A 17,118-nucleotide genomic window follows, 5' to 3' on the forward strand; every position below is an offset into this window, starting at 1 on the left:
CACTCTTTTTTTCTTTTCTTTTCTTTATTGATTTTAGAGATAGAAGAAAGGAATGAGAGATAGAAACATCGATGAGAGAAAACATCGATTGGCCGCCTCCTGCATGCCCCCCACTGGGGATCGGGCCCACAACCTGGGCAAGTGCCTTAACTGGGAATTGAACCAGCGACCTCTTGGTGCGTGGGTCCACACTCAACCAGTGAGCTACATTGGTGGGTCTCCATCCACACTCTATAATAAACTCACTTAGACCATGAGATTCAGGTGGGTTTGACATCCCCATCTCACTGTCCTTCTCCTTGCAGGTGGACACATGATCCAGGCCTAACCAATCGGAGAACATGTGAATACAGCAGAGTCAATCAGTGTCTTTGGGGAGAAACGGATATGGACAACAGGAGAGGACACATCTCTCTCTTTCTCTCTCTCTGCCATTAAGGACCATGTAAGCCCAAAGCTTCTCTGAGCCATCTTTTGCTGACATGTGAGACAACCCTACTGGAAAAATAAAGCTTTGCTATTAGAGAAAATCAGCTGAGAACTGAAAGTAGAAAAAAGTACAAAACTGACAGCTGTTAGAGGAGAGGGGGTAGGAAGGATGGGTGAAAAAGATGAAGGGATTAAGCCAAAAAAAAAAAAGAAATCCCTCACAAACAGACAACAGTATGGTGATTACCAGAAAGAGGTGGGGAATGTAGAAGAGGGTAAAATGGGGATAAATGGTGATGGAAGGAGACTTGACTTGGGGTGGTGAACACACAATACAATATACATATAATGTATTATAGAATTGTACACCTAAAACCTATATAACTTTATTAACCAATGTCAAACCAATAAATCCAATAAAAATAAAAATAAATAAAAGTAGAAAAAATCTAGTGGTAACATTTGTTTCATCATTTCAACCAATACAATTCCCGTCCCCTTTTACCCTTTTTTCTAATCAATTTATTTTTATATAAATTAGTTTTAATTGGGCTTCAGTCATTCACCACCAAGAGTATCCTAAGGAACTAATGTTAAGATTTCCAGTACGGAGTAAGATTATTCCAGTGAACTGCATTACTTGGCCAAGAAGACTGTCTCTTTTACTTGAGATTCTAGGATCACTTGTTTGTAATCCCCACAGTGTAAATGACCCATTTGCAGAGATGTATTTGTCATACTGCCTTGAAGGTTCATTAAAATACCAGCTGTGCACGTATTAACTAATCCTGCCTTCAGTAGTGTGTAACAGAATATACTAAAGTAGCTTATATAAAGTGACCAAGCAAGTCTACTCCTAAATGTTTATACAACAGAAGTGTGTAAATATGTGCACCAAAAGGTATGCTACAGAGATCATTACTGCCATTATCATAATAGCCCATAACTGGAAACAATCCCAAGGATGACTATTGTGATATTCAAGCGATTAACTAACTACATAGCAACATGTTTCTTGGGCAAAAAAAGCCAGATACAAAAAATAGAGGATGAATGGTTTCATTTATATAAAGTTCCAAAACAGCCAAAATTATTTTTTTCTGTTTGAAGCCATGATAGGGGTTACTTCTGAGGCAAAGGAAAAGAGAGCAAGTGGTTTTTCTGGGATGAAGTGGTATTTCTTTATCTGGGTAGTAGTTACACAAGTATGTTCATTTTGTGAAAATTAATGTGTGTACTTTTCTATACTTATGTTTTCTATGTTTACATTTCAGTTAAAATGATTGCTAAAAACAAAATCAATATACAAAGATCAATGTCATTCCTATATATCTGTGCTTGGGGTTGGAGGAAGTATATTTTACAAAAGTACCTACATATAAACCTAAAAAGAACCATGTAGAGCTTTTTTGGAAAACTTCATTGAAGGGTATAAATACTACCTGAATAAGTAAAAAGATATATATATATCACCATTATGGATTAGAAGATAATATTGTAAAGATGTCAATTCTTCCCCAAATTAATCTGTAATTTCCTTGAAATTCCAATAAAAATTCCACCAATGCTGCTTCTAAAATTCACATGTAAGACTAAATGTGCAAAAAAAAAGCAAAAGAAAATTTTTAAAAAACAAAGAGACTAGATTTTTCTTATCAGCAAGGCATATTATAAAACTATAGATTTCATTAAAATACAAAGTCTAAAAACAGACACATATTCATAGACTTTTAGTTTATGATAAATGTGGTACCAAACAGACAAAAGGATAAGTGATTAAATTAGCTGGGTTGGCTGAATTAGCTATATATATGGAAAAAATATATAAACAAATCCTGTCCTCATACTATCTATATAAATAAATGCTTGATTCATAAAATATCTACAAATACATCAGAGGACAGATAAAAGATTATGCCTGTGATCACTGAGATAGGAAAAACCTATCATAATAGACAGAAAAGACATTTTTAAAAACCACCCTTAAATTATATAAAATCTCATTTTAAAACTGTTGTCTAAGACCCCTAAAACAGGACACAAAAGGAAGAGAGAATATATTTGCAACATGTAAAACAAAAGTATTCATATACAGAGTTATAAGGAATTCTTACATATCAACGAGAAAAAGAGATAAACCCAAAGTAAGACCAGTTAACTTTCAATAGTAATACAAATGTTCAGTAAACATTGAAAAATAATCAATCTCCGCCCAGCCGATGTGGCTCAGTGGTTGAGCATCCACCCATGCACCAAGAGGTCACTGGTGGTCAGGGCACAGGTTGTAGGCCAAACCCCTAGTGGGGGGCATGCAGGAGGCAGCCAATCGATGTTCTCTCTCATGGGTGTTTCTATCTCTCTTTCCCTCTCCCTTCCTCTCTCTAAAAATAAATAAAGAAAAAAAATATTTTTTAAAAAGAGAGCTGGTTTGGCTCAGCGGTTGGAGCATCGGCCTGTGGACCAGAGAGTCCCAGGTTCAGTTCCCGCTAGGGGGGCGTACCAAAAAAGAGAGAGAGAGAGAGAGAGAGAGAGAGAAATAATCAATCTCCAAGAAATCAAGACTATCCAAAATAAAACAAGACAGATTAAATTGATAAAACTGTCAAGTTCAACAAAATCACGTGTGGCAAAGGTGTGGCTCTTCTTAAACACTACTGGCTAGAGCTTAAATTTGTGTAACAACTTTGGAAAGCAATTTGACAGTATTTACTAAAACTAAAGTATGCATACCCTATGATTTCACCTTTCCACTTCCAGTACTTGGTACGCGTGGACGTTCATTTAACCAGTTTATAGTGTCAAAATCAAAAATTATTTTTGCATAGTTCAGTCAACAATAGTACAGCTATACAAATAAAATGCTGGGGCGGGGGGGGGGGGGTGACTATATCTATCTATCCATCTAGATATTTATCTACAACACTAACAAACCTAAATCTTCAAAACATTGCTGAGGGGTTTGTTTTGTAAGTTGAAGCCAGATATGTGAGACGTTTTACTTTTTTTTTTTTATCCTCACCTGAGGACATTTTTTTTTTTTTTTTTTTTTGCATTTATCTTCAGATAGAGCAGGGAGGGAGGGAGGAAGAGAGAGAGAAACTTCGAAGTGAGAGAGACACGTGAGTGGCTGCCACCCACACGACCCCAACTGGGCCGGGGACAAACTGCAACCGAGGTACCCTGTCCTCAGCGGGAACAAACCTGGGCCTCTCTGGTCTGCAGGCCGACGCTCTAACGGGAGCCAAACTGGTCAGGGCATGTGAGACGTTTTAAAGAAGTAAGATTTTTTCCCACAAGGACCATGTAAATGCAAAGAAAAGGGATTTAAAGAATACACAGTAAATTGATAATAGTGTAAAGTTACTTCTTGCAAAAATGGGACCGAGTGTATTCTCACTACAACTTTTATACAAGACCACGGATAATATGCTCATTGGTGAATTTTACTTTTCCTAGTGAGGGCAGGTGAAGGGGGACAATGGATCCGTTCTCAGCAGGCTGCTTCGTGGTTGAGGAGACTGGATGGAGCGGGGATTTGGAAGTCATTGGCGCAGACGGAAGAGGTAGTTCAAACCCAGATGCAGGTGCGCACCGGTCGCCGTCGGAGGCGGGAGCTGGCGGAGGAGGATGCGTTGTTACGGCGGCCACGTATCTCCCCAAGTTCAGCATCAAAAGCAGGACAACGGTTAATACGGAGACAAAGTAGTGCTCATGCGTGCAGTCTTAAGACACGAATCTGATCAAGCGAAACACACACCACCACGCCCGAGGGCTCCTTCCCGCGAACAGCCTGCGCTCGCCCGGCAGCGCTCCGGGCGGAGGCGTGTCTGGGGGTCACGCTTACGCAGAGGGTCGCGCACGCCGTCGGCGCACGCGCACCACCACACGGCCGCGCAGTTGCGATCTTGCTGAAAAGGCCTGGCAGGAGGTTGAGCTGTTGGTATGATGTCGGAAATGCATGAGCTGTCCGAGCTGTATGAAGAGAGCAATGACCTGCAGATGGATGTGATGCCGGGCGAGAGTGACCTTCCGCAGATGGAGGTAGGCAGCGGGAACCGGGAGCCATCCCCGAAGCACTCCCGCAGCCGGGCCCCGCCACGGCTCGAGGAGGAAGGCCCAATGGAGGAGGAGGGGGCCCAGCCCATGGCGGAGCCAGAGGGGGGCCGAGGCCTTGCTAGCCGGCCCAGCCCCGAGGAGCAGCCAGGCCAGATCGCGGGCCCTGACTTCGAGAGCGAGGACGAGGGCGAGGAATTCGATGACTGGGAGGACGACTATGACTATCCTGAAGAGGAGCCTCTGAGCGGCGCAGGCTACAGGGTGTCAGCGGCCCTTGAAGAAGCCAACAAGATGTTTCTGAGAACATCCAGAGCAAGAGAAGCAGCCCTGGATGGCGGTTTTCAGATGCACTACGAGAAGACCCCGTTTGACCAGCTGGCTTTTATCGAAGAGCTTTTTTCACTTATGGTTGTCAATCGTCTGACCGAAGAACTCGGCTGTGATGAAATTATTGATAGAGAGTAGTTAAATGCTGTTAAAAAAAGGAGGAAACTACTTGAGGAGAGACCCAACATTCCACTGGCTCTTGGGTTTATTCCAAATAGTTCCGTGCCAATGAGAAACTTGATCTTCAAAAAAAAAAAAAACAACTTTTTTTTGTTTGTTTGTTTTGCAGAATAGAATAGGGTAGTGACTGCACAGTTGTGAAAAAGGAAAACACAGTTAAAGAAAAAGGATCTTAGGACTGTTGAAATCTGTTTATCCTGAAACACCTATGGCTTGACTTTGTGGCTGATCCAGATTATTTTCTTTGCATCGGGGAGATTTACTTGCATAGTCACTGTAAGGAATGGTTTTGCAAGAATAAATTGGGACCAAGATAAACTGCCAATAGAAGAGTCCACTGATAACTGATTACATGAGAAAAAGTAATATAGCCAACTTAGGACACCAGATGTCTCAGAGTTATTTGGACAGAAAGCCTATTGAGAAAACTTTTAAGTTTCCACTGTGTGATCTCTCTGAGCTATAGTTATCAAAGGCTAAGTTTTTAGTGTGATAAATTGAATATTATTAGTATCTCAGAAGTATAAGCAAACCCAAAAAGAAGTATGTATCATGTGTACTATATCTTAACATGTTTGCAAGGGCATCTGAAATTTTATTTGTACATGTATCTTGATCATTTTTAAAGCTACTGTGATCTGTAATTCAAGAAAATTCATTATCTTAATCATTTTTTAAAGTAAAAAATGAAGAGATCTTTAGTAAATTTTCAGATTCAGACATTAAAATGTATGTGAAAGTACAAAGAAAACAAACTATTTCTAATACCTTTATATCATAGAGAAATTTTCTGTTTTACTTTCTCTAGTTTTCATTTAACTTTACAGGGAAAAGACAGGTTGAACTTCATAACTCAAGAACTGTTAAGTGAAAATGTCAATTAAAAGGAAGGCCCTACATTGAAAAAAGACCTTATGAACAGTTACGACGTCAACCTTTAAAGGTTTTAAACCTATCCAGAAATTTCTGACGTTTCCCTGTCTCCTCCTCTAATTAAGCTTGTTGTTATTGGTTATGCACCAGCATTTGAGATAATAAAATTTCTTGTTCTGTGTATTTTGTTTGGCTAATAATTAGTATGCATACAAACTTTATATACTATCTTTATTGTATTCTGTTTTGTTGTATTATTGCAACCACCTGATGATTTAAATTTAACCACTATAAGGAAAAGTTCCAGCTTCAAATACATGATTTGCAAATTAATCTGTGAAAACTAAATTTAGTCAATTCCTATAAGAGAATTTGCCAACCTGGGGAAACTTGCCCTATTAATCAACATGTTGCTGTGGTTATTTTATTCAGGTTCTAAAGTTCTATGGTAATTATGTCAGAAGGCTGTGACCAGTAAAACAGTATATCGGGAGGTCTTATGATCAACAAAAAAGTATCAGATGTCCCCGTTCCATTATGGCAGTAAAAGATGCAACAACTTGGAGCCTTAGGGGGTTTGTTTTCTGTAAAATACGGGACTGACAGGGATAATCATAATCACTAACACTAGTTTGGTGGGGAGGAAGAGAGAGATGGGGGAAAGACTAGACAGGAGGTAACACTTACACTTCACAATTCTGCTTCTCCCATACCTGGCTTCCCTCACCGCATTTTCAGACAGCTTATAGCTGCAGTTAAGTGAGTCTGTGGATAAATGTTTGTGTGGCATGAATCAACAGTTCGGGGGGTGGGGGGAGATGCCAGTACATGATGAACTGTGACCAGCTGCATTTACCTCTAGATAAAGATGTTAGGAATTAGGCTCAGAAAAAGCAGGTCTACAAACTGGGAGGTGTAATTCTGTTTGTCTGGGACTGAATGGGGAGCAAGAGTTGGGGAGGAGGAAACCACTCCCTGTTGGGTTTGAAGGCTTATTTTTCAGAGAAAGACCTGCATTCTGCAACTGACTCCTAGTGATTGTTTTTTGGTCTTAAAAATAGGCAATGAACTGAGAGACCACTGAAATTAATACTTACTAATTTACTGAAGGTAGAAAACGGTAACATTTTCAACACTCCTATTAGGAGTGTATAATCACTTGTATTTCTATTATATATTAACGTTATCACAGACTGGAACCAACCTACCTAATTCAAATCTACGCTCCACTTCTTACTAGCTTTGTAACTAGCTAAAATAATATTTCTGCCTCGGGGTCCTGAATTGGAAGTAGGGATAATTAAATATATGTATATCTTCATTTAATGGGAAATAAAGACAAATGATAACAGAGATTAGGGGAAAAAAAGCAGTCTTCATTTAATAGGAACTAATGAAAGGATTCTGGGGAAATTCTGATCCTGGTTTTGTGATGTGGGGAAAAGGAACTTAAAGAAGCTTATGAGTGTGATTTGGGGAGCATTTTCTGGATCTGTTCATAATATTAACAAATGTGCTTAAGTAGATATCCCACATTGACTGCCTTAAGGACACACATCTGTTTTGTTTGGCTTATGCTTTTAATTTTAATTTATTAATTAAAGACCAACACTTCATAACTGAGAGAGCAGTAAAACTCTCTCTTTTTTTTCTTTTTTCTTTTTCCCCAAAGTGGGACATCTGGCAGTTCTTGACCTCCAGTGACATGGGAAAACGCATTCAGTTCACCTTTACATAGGGAAGGTATACTATTTGCCATGTTCCCCGGTGTTGTCTCCCTAACAGGGAGTCCAAGTGGCACTCACCATTTATCACTGTACTTGTACCTTTGTATTTTCTTGTATCTGAACACTGCATTACCTGCCTGGCCTCCATCAATATTTGAGACTAAAGGATGTCTCTATTTTCTGCTTGTTTTACCCTCCTTATCTCTATTACCCTTCTCAATTTCAGTAGCTGTTAGAGCTGGTGGTAGGAGATGTAGAAATGAATAAAGAAATGGTATGAATGGAAGCTACTGAGATTGACATTTTAGCTTAATGCCCTAAAATACTATATTAAAGTATGTCAAGGAAGTCTGTTGCTTGAATTTTTAAAACAAGGAATACACACACACACACACACACACAAAAAAAAAAAATTAAACCCTAGTATTTGCTTTTCCAAAATGTATTTTGCCATCCCAAAATATGGTAAGTTTTAAAAACAGCAAGCATTATGTGTTTAATATAGTTTTATTTCCTACCTCTGAGATATTTTCTGGAAGTGAATAGTTATATTTTTAAAGTTTTCAGTGGCTGAAAATAAATGTGAACCATCTGACCCATAAAAGCTCTGTCATCTATGAATGTATCTATAAACTTGGACCTGTTTATGTTTTCAGTCCAAAGTATATCTTAGAAGTTAAGGGAGAGGGAGGCATTAATATATCTTTGTATTTATCTTAGAACTTCAAAGGGTAGCTTTTTAAACGGAGAATAATGAATAAATCCGTTTCTCATGCTACATCCATGAAGTCACTTCTCTGCTGCCTTCATCCCTGGAGCATTTAAGTTGCCCCTTTGATGGAATGTACAAAGCTTCTTGAGTTTAAGCACGTGGAGTGTGGCACATCTTTTCATACACCGCCCCCCTCCCCCCAGCCATTTCCCCCAGGCCTGAAGAATAGTTCTAAATTATTTGACTTTGGTCCCCATTCGAGAAGTGAGCTGAACACAACCCCATTCCATGCCACCAGTGCAGAAAGATGGGACTCACTCTCAAAGCTACCTCATTGCTGTAACTACTGGTAGTGGAACCCATCCACATCACTGTCCCTGCTGTTCTGCCAGAAAGATGATGAATGTGTGGCAGTACCACCTCTAATTGCAGTGGCCTGGGGGAGGGAGGTAGTAGAGGTGAATGAGATGCCGAGAATAAACTAGACCCCCTACCACACACACCACATCCCTATTCTTCCTAAATTCCCCATTTCTCAGTCACCCTGTGGAAAAAGGCAGGCATTTTTCAGATGCTCATTAGATTCTGCACATAAGGCTGTCACTAGATTGGCTCTAGCTCTGCCTACTCGTCCTTCCCTATAAAACTCTGAGATAATTCAAGGGCTGCTAGATTCAATGAAATCTCATAACTAAAAAGCATTAAATATCCCTGGTACCATACTTGTGGGTGAAAACTAAAAATAAGTTTTAAATCTACAAATGTCCTGAAGATAAAGCATCTGAAAGACTGAATGTTTCTACTTCCACCCAGATACATTGCATCGTCCAAGTACAGCCCCAAATGTTCTTCTGTCATTATGCCAGTGGCATCACCTCTCTTGGATAACCAATGAGGACCCAACTGGACAGGAATCTATTTTGACTGCTTCATATTTAGCATTTTCTCTAGGATTATTTATACTACTGTGTAATCAATGTATTTTATTCTGCTTTTGAATTTTAAAAATAAAACAGCCCTCAAAACCGCAAGTGAATTTTTTGGTAAAAAATGGAAGTAAAAATGTATATAATTGTACCTCTGTGTTACTGACAATTCTATAATGTTATGTAATATGCTTCCCCTGTTAAGTACAGAGTTCTCAAAGAAGAATGCCTGAGTAAATAATAACAATAGGTGCCATGTGGCTGGCACTGTGCTAAGTGATTTGCATCCACGATCTTATCTAGTCATCTTAATACCCCTATGAGACATACTACTGCTAAATCCATCCCCTCAGAAACTCTATGAATAGGTACCATAACCCTCATTTCACTGATGAGGAAAACTGAGTGGTAGGGTAACTTGCTCATTCATAGCAAAGCCAGAATTTCAACCTTTATGTGACCTCAATATCTCTTCCTGTTTTATCACTGCCAAGTGCACACTAGACCTTCCACGAGTTCCTGATGAACAGCACTCTGTACAGTAAAACCTTAAATATTAAAATCTCAAATCACTAGATAGTATAAAAAGAAAAACTACTCTAACACACACAAATAACCTGATATAAGGAATTTAGCTTAAAAAATAAAAAGCAAGTCTAAAAGTGTCCTATTTTAAGGGACACATTCAGCCCAATGCCTGTACGTCTTTAATATTTGCTTCAGCAATGCTGTTCTTCAAGAAAAAAGGTTAGCGATGAAAACTCGGGCACACCATAGTATCATAAATCATCAAAGATTTAAAAATTATGTTTATACAATAACATTTTAGAAAGCTTTTGACCTCAAGGGTTGTAAGAAAGTGTTTTCTGCTTAAATTTCAATTAGCTATAACACAACCCTAATATCACCCTGCCTCTGTCTTTAATTCTGATCATGAAATCGCCTTCTATTTTTTTAATCCTCACCGGAAGACATGGGGAGAGGGAGGAGGAGGATAGGAGGAGGGGGAGAGGGAGGGGGAGGGCAGGGGGAGAGGGTGGGGGAGGGGAGGGGAGGGGGAGGGAGAGGGGGGAGGGGGAGGGGAGGGGGATTTAGAGATCAACCGGTTGCCTTCCATAAGGTCCCAGGCAGGGGATCAAACCCACAACCCAGGTATGTGCTATGACTAGAAACCAAACCTTTTGGTGCACAGGATGATGCTCTGCCAGCTGCACCACTCTGGCCGGGCTGAAATTGCTTTTTCTTCAGGGAGGGTTGGTGCAGAGTAATAAATGACTGATTCAAAAATAGGAGTTGCCGCCCTGGCCGGTTTGGCTCAGCGGTTAGAGCGTCGGCCTGCGGTCCGGAGAGACCCGGGTTCGGTTCCCGCTAAGGGCACGTACTTCGGTTGCAGTTTGTCCCCGGCCCTGGTTGGTCATGCGCGTGGCAGCCACTCGATGTGTCCCTTCACGTCGATGTTTCTCTCTCTCTCTCTCCCTTTCTCTCTCTCCCTCCCTCTCTATCTGTACAAAAAATGGAAAAATATCCTCGGGTGAGGATAAAAAAAAAAAAAAAATAGGAGTTGCCAAATGGTATTTACTATATTCTTTGCACCTGGTTCTTAATACAAAGCCAATTAGGTAAGGGGCAAGTATGCAAGCAGTTCAATGCCCCAGTGATGGGTTAGAAATGCTGTTCTAATTATTGTTATGTGCAAACCCTTGGCGAATTTTTCCCCCTGTGCCTTAGTAAAATTTAGGTACACTGTCTGAAACTTTTTTCTCTTTATTATGTCCAGGCTCTTTCAGAGAAATAGATAATATGTTAAGTTATAATGACATTCCTGGTCTTACCTGTTGGTTGTCAAGATTCATCAGTGTGAGGCTGCATGTTGAGATGGTCAGTTTAATATTCATTCCGGAAAACTGAAGATTACTTTTGCCAAGAACTGTTGATAGGAACTTAACTGGAGGCTTTAGAAAGAACAAAACACTCTAAGTTATGAATTTTGTTACAGAATAAATGTTTTTTAAATGTTAAAAATGGGTCAAAGTCTACACTCTTCCTCCTTATTTTACCTTACATAAATCAAGTGAGATGAAATGATACTTTTAATAAAATCTTTTTTAAAAATTGGAATGCACCTGGCCGGTGTAGCCCAGTTGGTTAGAGCATCGCCCCATACACCGAAAGGTCTCAGGTTCAACCCCCAGTTGGGGTGCCTACAGGAGGTAACCTAAGGATGTTTCTCTCTCACATTGATGTTTCTTTCTCTCTCCCCCTCTCCCTTCCTCTCTCTAAAATCAATAACAACATATCCTTGGATAAGGATCTTTTTAAATTTTGGAATGCAGCAAATTCTTTAGTAAGTAGTGAAAATAGAGCCCTCAGAACTTTTCTCATACATTCCTTTCTCCCCAAGTATTCGGAGTAGGGGCCTGGTCCATTTTATTTATTTATTTATTTAATCCTCACCCGAGGACATTTTTCCATTTTTTGTTCAGATAGAGTGGGAGGGAGAGAGAGAGAGAGAAACATTGACGTGAAAGGAACACATCGAGTGGTTGCCACCCGCACGACCCATTCAGGGCCGGGGACAAACTGCAACTGAGGTATGTGCCCCTAGCGGGAACCGAACTCGGGTCTCTCTGGACCGCAGGCCGAGGCTCTAACCGCTGAGCCAAACCGGCCAGGGCGGGGCCTGGTTTATATAAAAGGAATTCCTGTGAGAGTTTGGACTAGCGGAACTCTCCCGTCCTTTTGAACATCACAGGTATTAAAAATAAAAAGTTGCTGTCTTGATTTTTTTGTGATGATTAAGAATATGAGAAACAATATATCAAAATGTATGGGATGCCGCAGTGCTTAAGGAAAGAATTTATAGCTAATAAACTTACATTAAAAAAGAAGAAAGACCTCAAATCAATAACCTAGCTTTACAAATTAAGGCACCTGAAAAAAATAAACTAAACTCAAAACTAACAGAAGATTGGAGCACAAATAAATGATATAGAGATTAGAAAAACAAAGAGAAAAAAAAGTTGGTTCTTCAAAAAGATCAAAACTGACAAACCTTTAGTTAGATGGACTAAGAAAAAGACTCATGTGACTAAGATCAGAAATGAAAGTGGGGACATTACTACTGATTCAACAGAAATAAAAAAAAATTATAAGAACACTTTAAACAATTGAATGCCAACAAATTAGATTAGCTAAATGAGATATACAAATTTCTAGCAACATTAGACCTACCAAGACTAAGACATGAACAAGAGAAAATCTGTATAGACTTATAACTAGTAAAAAAAAAAAAAAGAAAAAAAGAAAGAAAGAAAGAAAACAGAAAATAATAAGTGTTGACAAGGATGTGGAGCAATTGAAACCTTGTGCATTATTAGTATGAATATAAGATGGTACAACCGCTATAGAAAACAATATGGCAGGTCCTCAAAAAATTGTAAGATCCAGCTATTATAGTTGTTAACACCCCAAAATTGAAAGCAGAGACTTGAACAGATATTTGGACATCCATGTTCACAGGTAAAATGTGGGAGCAACTCAGGTGTCCATTGATAGATAAATGGATAAGCAAAATGCATTATATACATACAATGGGATATTATTCACCTTTAAAAAAAAGTAAATTCTGATGCATGCTACAACATAGATGAACTTTGAGAACCTAATGCTAAGTGAAAAACACAAATACTGTATGATTCCACTTAAATGAAGTACTTAGAGTAGTTCAAATCATAGAGACAGAAAGCGGAATGGTGGATGAAATGTGCTTCCTATTGTCTATTTTCTTTATTCCAATAAAGCAGTTTCTCTCTCTCTCTCTCTCTCTCTCTCTCTCTCACACACACACACACACACACACACACACACACACACTAGAATGGAAAGAGGAATGGTAAGTAATTACTTAATGGGTATGAAATTTCAGTTTCACAAGATAAAAAGAGTTCTAGAGATGGATGGTGATGGTTGCACAACAACCTGAATGTACTTAGTATCACTAAATGGTACACTTATAAATGGTTAATAGGTAAATTTTATATTATGTATATTTTACCACAATTTTTTTAATTGGGGAAAAAAGAGTATTAGCAAATGCGAAGTACTTGGAAGAGTCCCTGGCATGTGGTAAGTATTCAATAAATACTAGCTGTCAAAGGAAATTAACAAAAAAATTTCCATTTTTATTCTTTAAAGGTGTATTTTCTGGAACAGTAGCAGCCTGGTTTGTTTTGTTTTGGGGTGTGGGCTCCCTACTCCTGAAATGAGAAAGTCTTAAATGAATGAACCTGTTTGTTGGAATCAGCCATTTGAAGCATCCTACTCACAGAAGTTCTGAGAAGTAGGAGGATGCTAAAGTCTACATTGAGGCCATGGGTTCTGTCAAAGTAACTAGAATAAGGGGTTCTAATAGAATTCAAAGGCCATGTATCAGAATTTTCCATACCATGTGGCTCATCTGAGGCATTCTGGGTTACATTGGGTTCAGCTCTATGCAAAATAATGCAGAATGATACAAAGTGAGGCAGGTGGTATGGAAATAGAGCACTAAGATGGGAATCTGAAGACCAGGCTTCCACAGCTGGCTCCGATCTTCATCATCCTAGTGACTCAAGGCAAATCTCGTCTCTGAGCCACAGTTTAGTAGCCAGCAAAATAACGGGGTTCGCCCAGAAGATATCGAAAACTTCCTTCCCTCTTAGACAGTTTACACTACTATGATTTATATAGTTATCTTAAGAGCCTTTACATCTCTCTTGGACTTTCCAAAGCAACTAAACATTCTAGGATTAATAGCTTAATAACAGTGATACTAATTACTATTATTGTTGAAAGTCTAATATGTGTCAGACACTGTGTTGGGCACTCTGTAGACATCATTTCATTTAATTTTCATACAACTCTGTAAAGTAAGTGCTATTTTCTCCCATTTTGCAGATGAGGAAACCAAGGATCCAAAAGGTGAAGTGACTTGTCCAAGGTCACACAGTTAGCAGTGTTAAAGAGAAAACCACAGACCCCAAATGGAGTCACTTGTGCTTGAAGCCCATGACACTGAGCCTAGATTTACCACTTGACCTAACTGCAGTTGCAACCTTCTCCAGGAATGTAATCCTAATCGGTAGTCTGGAATTTTCTGGTCGGTACCAGTGAGGTAATCTCTCACATGGGCTCTCTGCATCCTGAAAAGGAAACTGAGGCAATCTGTCTGATAAGACACCCCTGCCTTTCCCTAAGGAAAGGTAACCTTGCCTGAAACAATCCTTTTATTCTTTTCTTTTCTTTTGCTAATAACTTTCTTGTCTGGCAGTTTCTGCCTATAAAAGCCTTCTATATTATAGTTTCTCGGAGCACCTCTCTATTAGAGGGGATACTGCCTGATTCAAGAACCACTTGATAAAGCCAATTAGACCTTCACATTCTCTCAATAGAATTTTCTGTTCTTTAAAAGTAGGAGGCAGAGGCAGGATTTAAACCCAAGTCCCTCTAACATCAAAATTCATGCTCCTTCAACATGAAAAACTCCTTATCCCATGTTATCTTACCTCTACTGGCACCCATGTTTCCATTTGAAAACAGGCCAAGGAGTTTAAAATGTTAAAATGCAGAATATATATATTATATAATATTCAACTGGAAGGTACCAAACTGGTCATCTGGTTCAACAACTTAACTTTACAGGATCAAGAATGGAGTCTCAGAGGGAGGAGACACCACGTTCGAAGGAAAGACCCAGGCCTGGAACCCAGATGTTCGAACTTGAAACCCAGGTGCTTTCTCCCCTCTGCCACTCTGGACACCACTATTTAAGACAGTGTCAGGCAAGTCAGAAACAATTTGAGGGACCAGAGCAACTTTGAGTTGTATCTCTAATGTCATCCATCTAATAAAGGCCATCTGAACCTTAAGTCATATGGTAGAATGAACTAATAACTATTTCAGTTTTGTTTTTTCTTTTTGTTAATCCTCACCCGAGGATATTTTTTCATGGATTTTTAGACAGAGTAGAAGGGGGTTGGGGGAGAGAGAGAAAGAGAAACATTGATGTGAGAGAGACATATCAACTGGTTGCCTCCCACACGACCCTGACTGGGCTAGAAAACCTGCAACATAGGTACACGCCCTTGACCGGGAATCGAACCTAAGACCCTTGGCTCTGTAGGCCAGCGCTCTAACCGCTGAGCCAAACTGGCCAGGACCTAACTACTATTTTGATATCATCTTTCCTATAGTTGGGGGAACATAAAACAAGAAAACCACACCAATATTTACCTTTCGCTTTTTAATGGCTCCATTTACCCCAGGGACAGCTTCACACAGACGGCTTATTGCTTCCCTGTGGAAGAGAAACCATATAAAGACTTAGCATACTATCTAGCACGCAGTACATGTTCAATAGATGTTAGCAAGTATTATGACTAAAATGTACACACATATAATAGTGAGTCTGACCTAAACAACCTTCCCCACCCCCACAGGAGAAAACACCATCCTGATCACTTCTGCAGTTCAAACCCAAGAAAACCCAGCAACACCCTAGTACTGAAATTTGCTTTACAATAAGCAGTCCTACCATTCACCTTCATCTCTTTTTTTCCCTTGGCTTTTCAGGTTTATCTTTTAGTGCTGCTGGTTTTTAACCAGAAAGGAGGGGCAGAACTTTACTGTCTGAGACTATTTCACAGCTTAGCTTGAGCATAATCCTCTCTGTGGTGTTATGAATAAAAGCTTCATCGTATCTCAGCACCAAAGACAATCAAACACAAAAGAACCTGACACTGAAGGAAGTTGGAAAGGGTAGGGAGAGAACTAAACTTCAATGTGGTCTCAAATGGAGCCTTATTGACTAAGTTACTGCTACAAGCCATTGAGCTTTCGTGTAATTTCACAGAAGAAAAGAAAATCAATAACAAATTTCCTCCTTTGCTTATTTTTCTGCCCTCACTATACATTGCACTTCCTGAGAGAAAGGCACCGCGAAAATAAGCAGTTGTTCCTTAATGGAAGCGGTGAACGAACTGGCGCCCTCCTGGCCAGAAATGCTGTTAGAACTAAGAGCTTCTGTCTCTGGGACTCAGCATTCATAACCACCAGGCTTTCACTCGCGTAATATGAACCCTCGTCTTGTGGCTTTCAATACATATATTAAACTTTTCACAAAGCAAATGGAAATCTCTAAGCTCTTTCCCAGATTCCCTGGAGATCATTGTTTAAATTAGTAAACTATATTAACACACACACACACACTACAGTTTTCATATATATTATTCTATTCATGAAAATATTTTCTATGAGATGTTTTCGAATGGGGGAGCAGTCAGAGAGAGGAGAGAGAGAGAAAACGATTCTAGTAGACACTTTGGAAAGATAGTACAAGAATTCCCAAAGAATCTAGGCATCATTTTGGATTTTTAATTTATGCTTTAGTTCCAATTCTCCCCCCACCCCAGCCTCCCTGCCCACCCCCACCCAGAAAAATAAAACTCTTGTGCAAGGTATTATCTTGTCTTATTTTTGCATAATTACCTACAACCCAAAGATAGAATGACTTTGGAGTTTAGTGTATTTTCTCAGGATTTCATATTTATTGTTTCTCTAGGATTTCAAATTTTGTCTCTGGAATCAAATGGAAGGATAACATAGAGGGTTGGGTTCTTTTGTTTGGTTGATTGATGTTTTACATTATCTTAATGATTAATCAATAATTGATGAGACATATATACTTGATCCAAGTTGGCCTCTATCTAGTGTTGCCAAAGTAACTAGTGCAGGCACCCCACAATGTTGTTGATATTTAATAAAGAGGTATTATAAGAAAGGTGTTATCAGACCCAAAACTCCATGAGAGTCTACTGGTCTACTAGAGTGCTTTGGTCTAAAAGGCTCCTTG

The 17,118-nt window shown here is 39.4% G+C and overlaps 2 protein-coding genes across 2 annotated transcripts in view; one reads left to right on the plus strand and one right to left on the minus strand.

Moving 5' to 3' along the window:
- SHC4 (SHC adaptor protein 4) overlaps positions 1-17,118 on the minus strand; it is a 115,534-nt gene that overhangs the window by 38,775 nt on the left and 59,641 nt on the right. The window contains exons 3-4 of the mRNA XM_036263960.1: positions 15,501-15,564; positions 11,063-11,182 (exon numbers count right to left, since the gene is read on the minus strand). Of these exons, the coding sequence (XP_036119853.1) occupies positions 11,063-11,182; positions 15,501-15,564 (184 nt within the window). The remainder of the gene's footprint in view (positions 1-11,062; positions 11,183-15,500; positions 15,565-17,118) is intronic.
- On the plus strand, positions 4,304-5,100 carry EID1 (EP300 interacting inhibitor of differentiation 1). The gene has a single exon (XM_036263973.1). It carries the CDS (start codon positions 4,372-4,374, stop codon positions 4,948-4,950), a length of 579 nt encoding a protein of 192 aa, XP_036119866.1. The 5' UTR covers positions 4,304-4,371; the 3' UTR covers positions 4,951-5,100.

Source organism: Molossus molossus, unplaced genomic scaffold, assembly GCF_014108415.1.
Source record: "Molossus molossus isolate mMolMol1 unplaced genomic scaffold, mMolMol1.p scaffold_m16_p_1, whole genome shotgun sequence".
NCBI lineage: Eukaryota > Metazoa > Chordata > Mammalia > Chiroptera > Molossidae > Molossus > Molossus molossus.

Bases quoted from the DNA above. Each gene is read 5' to 3' on its own strand.
- EID1 (XM_036263973.1), top strand. From the start codon at position 4,372: ATGATGTCGGAAATGCATGAGCTGTCCGAGCTGTATGAAGAGAGCAAT.